The sequence below is a fragment of the Chrysochloris asiatica genome, unplaced genomic scaffold (assembly GCF_000296735.1).
Source record: "Chrysochloris asiatica unplaced genomic scaffold, ChrAsi1.0 scaffold00045, whole genome shotgun sequence".
NCBI classification, from domain to species: Eukaryota; Metazoa; Chordata; class Mammalia; order Afrosoricida; family Chrysochloridae; genus Chrysochloris; species Chrysochloris asiatica.
The window spans coordinates 677,468-688,923 of NW_006408563.1; the positions used below are offsets into that span (position 1 = coordinate 677,468).

The 11,456-nt window shown below is 41.2% G+C and overlaps 1 protein-coding gene across 1 annotated transcript in view; it reads left to right on the plus strand.

The window, feature by feature from the left end:
* Window positions 1-232: 232 nt before the first annotated feature.
* METTL21A (methyltransferase like 21A) overlaps window positions 233-11,456 on the plus strand; it is a 19,948-nt gene continuing 8,724 nt past the window's right edge. The window contains exons 1-2 of the mRNA XM_006861937.1: window positions 233-379; window positions 2,547-2,658. Coding sequence (XP_006861999.1) covers window positions 233-379; window positions 2,547-2,658 — 259 coding nt within the window. The remainder of the gene's footprint in view (window positions 380-2,546; window positions 2,659-11,456) is intronic.

The following is an 11,456-nucleotide window of genomic DNA, read 5'->3' on the forward strand; positions in this document are numbered from 1 at the left end:
TAACCTCACATCCCATGAGACTTAAGAAAAGAGCCTTGTAAAAGGAATTAGACACAGATTTCTCTCTCCCCCTATTCCTCTCTCCCTTTCTTCTTGACTTCACATTCCTTTCTTCTTTTGAACATAACCAACTTTGTGGCTATTTTACAGATAGTGCTTTCCGAGGTCAGTGCTTACCCAGGATTCTCTTGCATGACAGGTTTGAGGGAGCAGAGAGCTGGGCGTGGGCGAAATGGCACTAGTTCCCTACGATGAGGCTGCCGTGATGGGGTTACAGAAATTCCACAAGCCTCTTGCCACCTTCTCTTTTGCAAACCACACTATCCAGATCCGACAGGACTGGAGGCAGCTGGGAGTCGCTGCCGTGGTTTGGGATGCGGTGAGTACGCACGGGGGACCTCCAAAAACAGCCTATTTTTGATGATAAGACTGGTGCACAGATTATTTACTAATAAAAAAATAACTTTCTTGTGAGATCGCCTATATACCATACAATTCAGCCTTTTGACACTTACAGTTCAGTGTTTTTAGTATAGAATTGTGCGACTATCACCACAATCAATTTTCGAAGGTTTCATTACCTTCCTTATAAAAATAAAAAAATATATATCCATTAACAGGAGTCCTGGTGTGGCGCTGTGGGTTAATACGCCAGCCTGCAAAGCCGTTTGAACTGCAAGGTCGCTAGTTCAAGCTCACCAGCTGCTCCTAGGAAACCCTACACAGGGTTGCTATAGGTTGAAACCGACTCGATGGCATTTAACAACAACAACAACAAACCCTAGTCGCCCCACCATAGATTGCAGTGTAAGGGTGAGTGACTGAACGGTCGCCCTGTTGTTGTTAAGTGCCATCGTGTCTGTTCCCACCCATAGTGACCCAGGATAGGGTTTCTGAGGATCAGCTGGTGAGCTTGAACTGCCGACCTTGCTTGCAGTTCAAACCTGTCAGGGCAGTGGAAGGAAAGCGGAGACTACTTTCAACACCCACTAACTTGGCCTTTTTTAAAAAAAACATTGCACAGAGAATATTGTAAAGTGATAATTCCCCAAATAAAAGATTCTGTATTTTCTTTATGTTTTCCATCGTTGTAAGCATATTGCAAAAAATGCCTATTCCTCACTTAACTGTTATTTGATATTTCGTATTTGAAACAACTTCCAAATGATTCTTAGGCAGGTTTTCATTGGTTGGTCCCCATGTAGGGGACGACCTCCACAGACCACATTGAACAATATACTGGAGGTCCCAGCCATGACTATAACCCGTGACCAAGACCAGACCACAGGTGGGATGGTGGGACATCTCCCTTTGGTCAGGTTTGGCCATGGAGGGTGGGATAGAGAATGGGAGGGTGATGGCATGGCGATGTGGGTGGGTTAGGGGAGGTTGGGCCAAAGGGTGCAGACAGGAAAAGAGGGCCGTGTGGGTTGAAGGTGTACTAACGGCCCTGCGGATGGTGGGTGAAGGGCATCACCACCCCAACCTCAAGGGCTCTAGGTGGTGGAGAAAGCAAGGTGGGAAAGGTGCCTGTCTGGCCACCCAAGAGTTGTGGGGGTGAAGCACATGATGGGGAGGGGACACTGCGCTGTTGTGTGTTCCAGCTCTTGCCTATCTGGTCTTTGGAACCTCAACACACGAATAAGTAAGGGGTGACGTAATTGGGCTTTTGTTTCTCCCCCTCAAATAAAGCACAGTAGAGTGATGTGTGTCCTCAGCATCTAGCCTCACACCTGGGACTCAAGAGTTCAGTTAATGTAAATAAATGATTGGCATCTAAACTACTTTACATTATTAACTGTGTATTAGAGGTGTTAGGTAAGCAATTAGGAATAAAAATGTTCATGTATTCTAAACCCAGTAATGCCACTTCTGGGATCCAATCCAAGGTAACTACATGAAAGGTCTTCATGTAAGGAGCTATAAGGACAAATAATGGTGTGTCCTTATATTGCCAGCTATAATATATCTCTTGGAATATTATGTGGCCTTGAAAAACTATTAAAATTATGTTAAAAGTACAGGTACTTTACAGTTACAAGCAAATGCGCCCTCACACATCATATACCCAAAATTGTGGCTAAAAATTTCTGAAGTTCAGTATCTGTGGCAAGGACTCCAGTGGGACACGAGAGAGAAGGAAGGAGAAGGAAGCTCTGGGGTTTGGACCCTGCTCTGCTTTTCTCCTTGTGGCCTTCCTGACCTGAGCTTCATTTAAGAACTGAGCATTCCCTTAAACAAAATCCCAGAGATTGTTCATGCCAGTTCTTCCAGAAGAGTTTTTAAGCCTTAGGCATGAGAAGACTATGAGAAAGACTGAAACAATACTTCTCTGAGTCAGCAGCGCTTAGAAGCTGCAGCTCAGGTCCTGTGTGTGTGTGGTTGAGTTGGGAATTGGACCTCGTGGTGGGAGGGGCGCGTGTGTGTGTGTGTGTGTGTGTGTGTGTGTGTGAGCTGTCGTCCTGCCAGTGCATAGCCTACCTAAACCTTGCAGCTCTTAAAGCACTTGTCAACCTTAATCTCAATGACCTTGTGTTTTGACACAGGCCATTGTCCTTTCCACGTATCTGGAGACGGGAGCCGTGGAGCTCAGGGGCTGTTCTGCTGTGGAGCTGGGAGCCGGCACGGGGCTGGTGGGCATAGTGGCTGCCCTGTTGGGTGAGTGTGGGAGAGGAACACATCAAGAGGTGCCTCTGGTTTTTCCAGCACACACCCACTATTGGCTTTCCTCTTGTTAGGTTGTTTTCTTTCCCTTCTACTTATGAATTGGGTGCCAGCTGTTGGTGCTCTGAACTCCCGTAGGATTGCCAGGTTCATTTCTTCTCTCCCTGTCTCTCTCTCTCTCTTCTTCCTGTTAGTTATACTTCTCAGAGGCGGTAGCTTTGCCCCCTTCAGTCTCTAATCTCATTATTATTACCTGAAAGCAACTTAGGCTTTAAGGAGACTAATGTGCGATTGGACTCCTGGTGTGGCGCTGTAGGATCAGCACTGGATCACAAACCAAAGGTCAGCTGTTTAAACTCACCAGCTGTTCCTTGAAACCCTATACAGGGTCACTATGAGTCAGAACCCACACATGTCATTTAACAGCAACAATCTTACCTATAAACTAATGTACATAGTTTTTGTGGTGGTGTTGGGTTTTTGTTTTTTTTTACAGTTTAAGGTACTTCCTCATTTCCATTGCATGTAACCCTGTGAGGAAGGTAGACTTTAGAGCATCTTTGCATCATAAATGAGGAAACTCAGCACACATACATACAAAGGGACTTTAAAAAGTTCGTGGAAAAATGGAATTACAAGGCAATGGGATTTTTCTGAGTTTTTTGAAGTCCCCTTGACTAAGATGCTTTGTTTATCATAAGCATTTCTCTATACTATCACAGTTCTTATATTTATTATTTATAGTGACTGCAAAATATTAGGCTAGAGGGGTTTGATGTAGAAATCTGATGGTAATAAAAAGTTAATCTCTTTAAAATGGAAAAGTGAAAGTTAAAACAAGCAGTGGTTTTGAAATGCCAGAAAGGGTCATTTGACTCTTTGAAGCATTTCCATGTTTTGAAACTTTTTATTTATGAATAAATATTCATGAATTTGGGAGTACCTTCCAAGTTCAATGTGCTGCACATCGAGCCGTGAAGACGCGGGCAGGTCTCTGCTCACAGAGAGCTTACGCTCCAATTTGAATGAGGCAATAAAGACAAATCACAGAAGAATTTCCCCAAGTGGTAAATGCTGTGCAGAACATACATATAGGGCGAGGCAATTTTCTTGTTAAAAGTAAAAACAGCTGCTACTTATTAAGCAATGCCTCTATTTTGTGTGTTGTGTATTTGCCATCTCTTGTTCTCACAGCAGTTCTGTGATCAGTCTACTAAGAGCTTCCCCAAGCCATGAAGGAAGGTTGATGGAGGTTAAGCAATTTGTCCAAGACCACACAACTAATAGATTGCAGAGTCAGAATTTGAATCCAGATCTTACAAACCTTGGTTCTTAGTTTGGAAATCTCCTCAGGTGACTGCAATGCAGGCTTCATGCTATTTGGTAACTATTCTTAGAAGGAAAGTATCTCACCCTTAAGGCAAATATTGGAGTCTAACCACAAGGTCGGCAGCTCAAACCCACCTTGGAAACACTCTTCAGGGTCACTATGAATCAGAACTGACTCTTAACAACAACAAGGGAAGGTTCTGTAAATTGGGGCGGGGCCAGGGAATGTGGATTTCAAAAGTTTCGTAAATGATTCTGATGCCCAACCACTGTCCTAAAATATATGCTCAACAAGAAACTGTCTCTATTTTTCTATCATTCTAGTGTGAATCTCCTTTGACATGTATGTCTGACTAAAAACTGGGTTTCTCTCCTTGAGTACTTTCCAACATCTCACATAATACATGTTTAAACCCAAACTTTTCTTCCCTTTCCAAGCTCCTTTTTCTTCCTGTGTTCCAACTTGGCATCACTAAACAAGTAGTTACCCAAGCCAGCATCTTGACTCTTCCCCTCCCAGCCTTCCCTGAGCCCTGCTGATTCCATTTATCAAATTTCTTGAACCCATTTCTCTCTTCTGACCCCTAGCTACCACATCACTTGGTCTCCTGAGAGTAGCTTTGTAATATTTCATGTAACAGAGGAAGTCTTTTATTTCAAATGAAACTAAGGTTCCAGAGACTGAGCTCTTTTCTGATGTTCTGCTTCGTGGAAACCTGGAACTCAAACTCGGGTTGTAAGACACAACTCTGGACCGAGCCCTTATTACCTGCCTCCTGTATGATCTTATCCATTTCTGCTTCTGCTTTGTCTTCTCAGCTCTGCTTTCCCAGTAGCAGTCCAAGTGGTACATCGAAAATGTAAAGCAATCAGATGACCTATTAAACCCTCCTGTGTCTCCTGCTGCTGGCAGTCTAAGTCCAGGCTTATGAGCTTGGCTCTGCAATCACACCCTGCCTAACTCTTCACTACCACTGCACTGCTTGATGTTCTTGGGACACATGGGGTAGGTCCAGGCATATGCAATCTAACAACTGAAGTATTTGCATCACTGTCACACTGTGGATTGGCACAGTGACAACATCGATAGACTCAGACATGGCAACAATTGTGAGATTGGCCCAGGACCGGGCAGTGTTTGCATCTGTTGTGCATAGAGTTGCTACGAGTTGGTACTGACTCGATGGTACCTAACAACAACAACAAATCACACTTTCCACAACTTGTCTGTCAGTTTGTCATTCTGTGGTGGTATGTGTGTTGCTATGTTGCTGGAAACTATGCCACTGGTATTTTAAATCCCAGCAGGGTTACCCATGGTGGACAGGTTTCAGATGAGCTTCCAGACTAAGACAGACTAGGAAGGAGAAGTGCACCACTTCTGAACATTTAGCTATTGAAAACCTTAAGAATAGCAGCAAAGCATTGTCTGATATAATGCTGGAAGATGAGCCCCTCAGGTTGTAAGGCACTCAGATATCACTGGAGAAGAGCTGCCTCCTTAAAGTAGAGTTGACCATACTGGTGTGGATGGAGCAAAACTTTTGGGACCTTCATTTGCTTATGTGGCAAAACTCAAAATGAGAAGCAGCTGCAACTATCTATTAATAATTGGAACATTGAATGTGCAAAATATGAATAGGAAAATTGGAAGTTATAAAGAATTAAATGGAATGCATAAAAGTCAATATCCTAGACATTAGGAAGCTGAAATGGACAGGTATTGGCCATATTGAATCAGATAATCATATAATTTAGTATGCTGGGAATGACAAATTGCAGAGGCATGGCATTGCAAAAGCATTTCAAGATCTATCTTGAAGTACAGTGCTGTCTAGATTGGATACTATCCATATGCCTATAAAGAAGATCAGTTAATACCATTATTACTCAAATTTATGCACCAATCACTAAAACCAGTGATAATGAAATTGAAGAATTCTACCAGTTTCTTAAGTCTGAAATGATCAAACATGCAATGAAGAAGCATTGATAATTATTGGTGATTGGAATGCAAAAGTTGGGATCAGTTATTGGAAAATATGGCCTCGATGATAGAAATGATGCTGGAGATAGCTTGATAGAATCTTATAAAACCAATGACTTACTCATTGCAAATGCACTTTTCAGCAATAGAAACAAACTATACACATGGATCTTACCAGATGTGTTATACAGGAATCAAATCGACCACATCTGTGGGAAGAAACAATGGAGAAGCTCAATATCATTGGCTAAAACAAGGCCAGGGGCCAACTGTGGGACAGGCCATCATTTGCTCATATACAAGATCGTGCTGAAGCTGAAGAAAATTGAAATAAGTCCATGAGAGCCAAAATATGACCTGAATGCATCCTACTGGAATTTTGAGATCATCTCAAGAACAGATTTAATGACTGAAGACCAGAAGAGTTATGGGGTGACATCAAGAACATCACACATGAAGAAAACAAAATGTCTTTAAAAAGACTGGAAAGACAAAAGTGGATGTTAGAAGAGACTCTGAAATTTGCTCTTGAATACAGAGAAGCTAAAGCACCTGGGAGAAATGATGGAGTAAAAGAACTGAACAGAAAAATTCAGAGGGTAGCTCAAGAAGACAAAGCCAGGTATTATAATGAAATGTGCAGTGGCTGGAGTTAGAATACCAAAAGGGGAGAACATACTCAGCATTTTTCAAGCTGAAAGAACTGAAGAAAAAATTCAAACCTTAACATGCTATATTGAAAGATTTCATGAAATGATGGAATACAAGTTGGAATCTTTCAACAAACTAATGTAGCACTGGAGGCACTCATTTATCTATACCAAGAAAGTTGGAAGACAGCTTCCTGACCAGCTGATTGGAACTGAGCCATAGTTATGTCCTTTCTAAAGAGAGGTGACCCAACAGAATGCAGAAATCATCGGATAGTATCATTAATATCATATGCAAGTAAAATTTTGGTAAAGATAATTCAAAAACAGCTGCAACAATACATTGACAGGGAACTGCCAGCAATTCAAGCCAGATTCAGATGAGGATGTAGAACGAGAAATACCTTTGTTGGCATTCAGATTGATCTTGGATGAAAGCAGGGAATACCAGAAAGATGTTTACCTGTGCTTCATTGACTATGCAAAGAATTTCAACAATGTGGATCGTGACACGCTATGGACAGCATTACAGAGAATGATATTCCAGAACAGTTAATTGTGCTCCTGAGTAACCTGTACATAGACCAAGAGGTAATTGTTTGAACAGAACAATTTAAATAGTTTAAAATTGGGAAAGGTGTGTGCCAGTGTTATATTCTTTCACCATACTGTATGCTGAGCAAATAATCTGAGAAACTGGATTATGTGAAAAAGAATGTGGCATCAAGATCGGAGAAAGACTCATTAACAACATACTTTATGTAAATGATACAACCTTGCTTGCTGAAAGCAAAGAGGACTTCAAATACTTACTGATGAATATCAGCGTCCACAACCTTAGGCATAGCTTGCACCTCAGTGTAAAGAAAACAAAAATCCTCACAACTGGACCAGTAAACAACATCCTTATAAATGGAGAAAAGATTGAAGTTGTCAAGGACTTAATTTTGCTTGAATCCACCATCAATACTTGGGAAATAGCAATCAAGATATCAAACGATGTATTGCATTAGGCAAATCTGCTGCACAAGACCTCTTTAAAGTATTCAAGAGCAAAGATGTCAGCTTGAGGACTAAGGTGAGCCTAACTCAAGCCATAGTATTTTCAATAATCTCATATGCATGTGAAGTTGGAAAGTCAATAAGGAAGACTATAGAAGAATGATGCATTTGATTTACGGTGTTAGAGAAGAATTTTAAAGGTACCATAGACTGCCAGAAGAACAAACAAATCTGCATTGGAAGAAGTACAGCTAGAACACTCCTTAGAAGCCAAGATGACCTGACTTTGTCTGTCTTACTTAAGACATACTATCAGAAGGGACCAGTCCCTGGAAAAGGACATCATGCTTGGTAAAGTGAAGGATCAATGCAAAAGAGGAAACTCCCTAACGAAATGGACTGGCAGCTGCAATGAACCCAAGTGTAACAACAATGACGAGGATGGTGCAGGATCTGGCAGTGTTTCATTCCGTTGTGCATAGGGTCAATATGTGTTGGAACTGACTTGATGGCACCTAACAACAGCAACGTGGACAAAATAGTGAGTTATGCAGGAAGCATCAAAAGAAGATGGAAGGAATACACAGACTATCTGTATCAAAAAGAACTGGCTGGTGTTCAACCATTTTAAGAGGTAGCACATAATCGAGAACATATGATATTGAAGATACTTGTAAAAAACAAGGCTTCAGGAATTGATGGAATACAAATTGAAATGTTTCAACAAACTGATACAGCGCTTGAGTTGTTCACTTGTCTATGCCAAGAAATTTGGAAGACAGCTACTAGACCAAATGACTGAAAAATACCTGTATTTGTATAAATTCCAAAGAAAGGTGACTGTTATCAAATGCTGCTTTAGCAGAAATACCATAAGTGGATGACTTACACAAATAGAAATTTATTCCCTCACAGCTTTTTCTTGTTAGGTCCCATCGAGTCAGTACTGACTCATAGCGACCCTATGTACAATAGAATGAAACACTGCCCAGCTCACAGTTTATTGTTGTTAAGTACTGTGGAGTCGGTTCCGACTCATAGTGACTCTGCACAGGGTTTCCAAGGCTGCAAATCTTTATGGGAGCAGAAAGCCTCATCTTTCTCCTGCGTAACAGCTGGTAGTTTCGAACTGCCAACCTGGACGTTAGCAGCCTGATACGTAACCACTACGCTACCAGAGCTCCTTGGCTCACAGTTTAGAAGACTAGAAATCTGAATTCAGAGCACTGGCTCTGGAGAAGGTCCTTGTCTTATTTAGCATCTGTAGGCCTGGCTTTCCTTGGAGTTCTCTCTGTGTCTTGGTATCAAGCTTCCTCTGAATCTAGGAGCTTCACTGTGCAGGGACCCCCAGGTCAAAAGGATGCACTGCTCTCTCTGTTCTTCTTTCTTGGTAGCTGTGGGGTCATCCAGTGTCTCTGCTCACTTCTCTCTCCTTTTATATCTCAGTTGAGATTGACTCAAGCAAGATGCAACCTAATCATGTAGATTGTATCTGGCCTCATCAACATCATGTTGTTGTTGTTAAGTGCCGTCGAGTCAGTTCCGACTCACAGCAACCCTGTATAGGGTTTCTGAGGAGTGGCTGGCGAGCTTGAACCGCTGACTTTGCAGTTCAAACCAACTTTCCAGTCCAGTGCATTAACCCATAGCGTCACACCAGGAATCCACTAACATCCTAGAAGTGAGGCTTTATAACACATAGTATAATTATATCAGATTAGAGCTGATCACATCAGATCATATCCTAGGAGTGATGCCTCGTATTTAACCTCATCATGGAGGGGATACCTACATTTTATCTACTAAACCACTGAGAATCCTGCCCCAGTCAAATTCACACCATCTCAGAGATCCAATTGAATGCAGAAATCATAGAACAATATCACATCCAAATAACATTTTGCTGAAAATAGTGCAAAAACAATTGCAGTGGTACATTGATAGGGAGCTGCCAGAAATTCATACTAGGTTGAGAAGAGGACATGGAATGAAGAATATCATTGCTGATGTTAGGTGGATCTTGACTAAGAGCAAAGAATACCAAAAAGATGTTTACTTGTGCTTTATTGATTATGTAAAGGCATTCAGTTGCATGGATTATAACAAAATATGGATAACATTGTAAAGAATGGATATTCCAGAACAATTACTTGTGCTCATGAGGAACCTGTCTATACACCAAATCAGTTCAAACAGAACCAGAGGATACTGAATGGTGTAAAATCAGGCAAGTTGTGTATCAGAGTTGTTTCCTTACATCATACTTATTCAGCAGTGTCTATACTGAGCAGATAATCTGAGAAACTGGATTGCATGAAGAATGTCACATCAGGATTGGAGGAAGACCCATTAACAACCTACAATATGCAAGTGATGCAACCTTTTCTTCTGGAAGTGAAGAGGACTTGAAATACTTGCTGATGAAGATTATATCGCCTTCAGTATGGATCACACATAAATATAAAAACAAAAACAAGAATCTTCACCACTGGATCCATGAATAACATCATGATAAATGGAGAAAAGATTGAAGTTGTCAAACACTTCATCTTGCTTAGATCCACAATCAACCCTCATGGAAACAGCAGTCAAAAAATCAAATGACATATTGCATTAGGCACATCTTCTGCAAAAGACCTTGATATAAAGTGTTCAAGAGCAAAGATATCACTTTGAAAACTATGGGGAGCCTGACCCAAGCCAGGATATTTTCAGTAGTCTCATATGCATGTGAAAGTTGGACAGTGAATAAGGAAGACCATAGAAGAATCAATGCATTTGAGTTAATGGTGTTAGAGAAGAATATTGAAAGTACCATGGACTGCTAGAAGAACAAAAGTTTTGAAAGAAGTGTAGCCAGAATGCTCCTTAGAAGCCAGGATGGCAAGACTTCATCTCTCGTCCTTCAGACATATTTATCAGGAGGGACTAGTCCCTAGAGAAGGACATCATGCTTGGTAAAGTGGAGGGTCAGCAAAAAGAGAAAGACCCCTGAGATGGATTGACATGGTGGCAACAACAATGGGTTCAAACAGCTGTGAGGATGGCCTAGGGCCAGGCAGTATTTTGTTCTGTTATGCATAGGACTTCTGTGAGTTGGTATCAGCCTCACCTAACAACAACATACTCAAGTACAGCAAATGTTGAATTAATTAAATACTGTCCTAATGTTGCATGTCATTATAAGAAATGATAGAAACTACCATTGGAATGATTCTTACTACAGCTGTTCTTGAATCTTGTGGGATAATTACCTATAACGATTACAAACTGATGAAAGAAGCAAATAATTTTAAGGACATTGAAACAGAACTTAAATTTAGAATATACGGTCCTAAAACCAAATAGGGTTACCCTTACTATATTGTTACTATGATATAGATGAGTTTTAGGACTGATTTTATTTTCAGTCTTCTCAAAGCCATTCTTCGGTCAGAAAATTTTATCTTTTAGTTTATAGTAAACAACCCTTAAAAACAGATGACTAATCATAGCGTTGTTAGTGGCCATCATGGCAAACTCGTACACAATGAGATGGAATCATTGTGAGCCGTAAGGTTTGCATTGGTTGATTTTTCAGACGTAGACTGCCAACCAGGTTGCTTTTGCTCCTCTGTCTTAGTCTGGAAGCTGCACTGAAATCTGTGCGGGATCAGAGCAACATGCAAGCCTCCACTGACAGATGGGGTGGTAATAGCGCCTCAGCTGCAGTAGCCAGGAATCCGTCACCACTGCCTCGTAGTGAATAGAATATTGCCTCATTCACTTTACACACTCCATGATGAAACTCAGCACGAATAACATCATCTAATATTTCAGCCTAC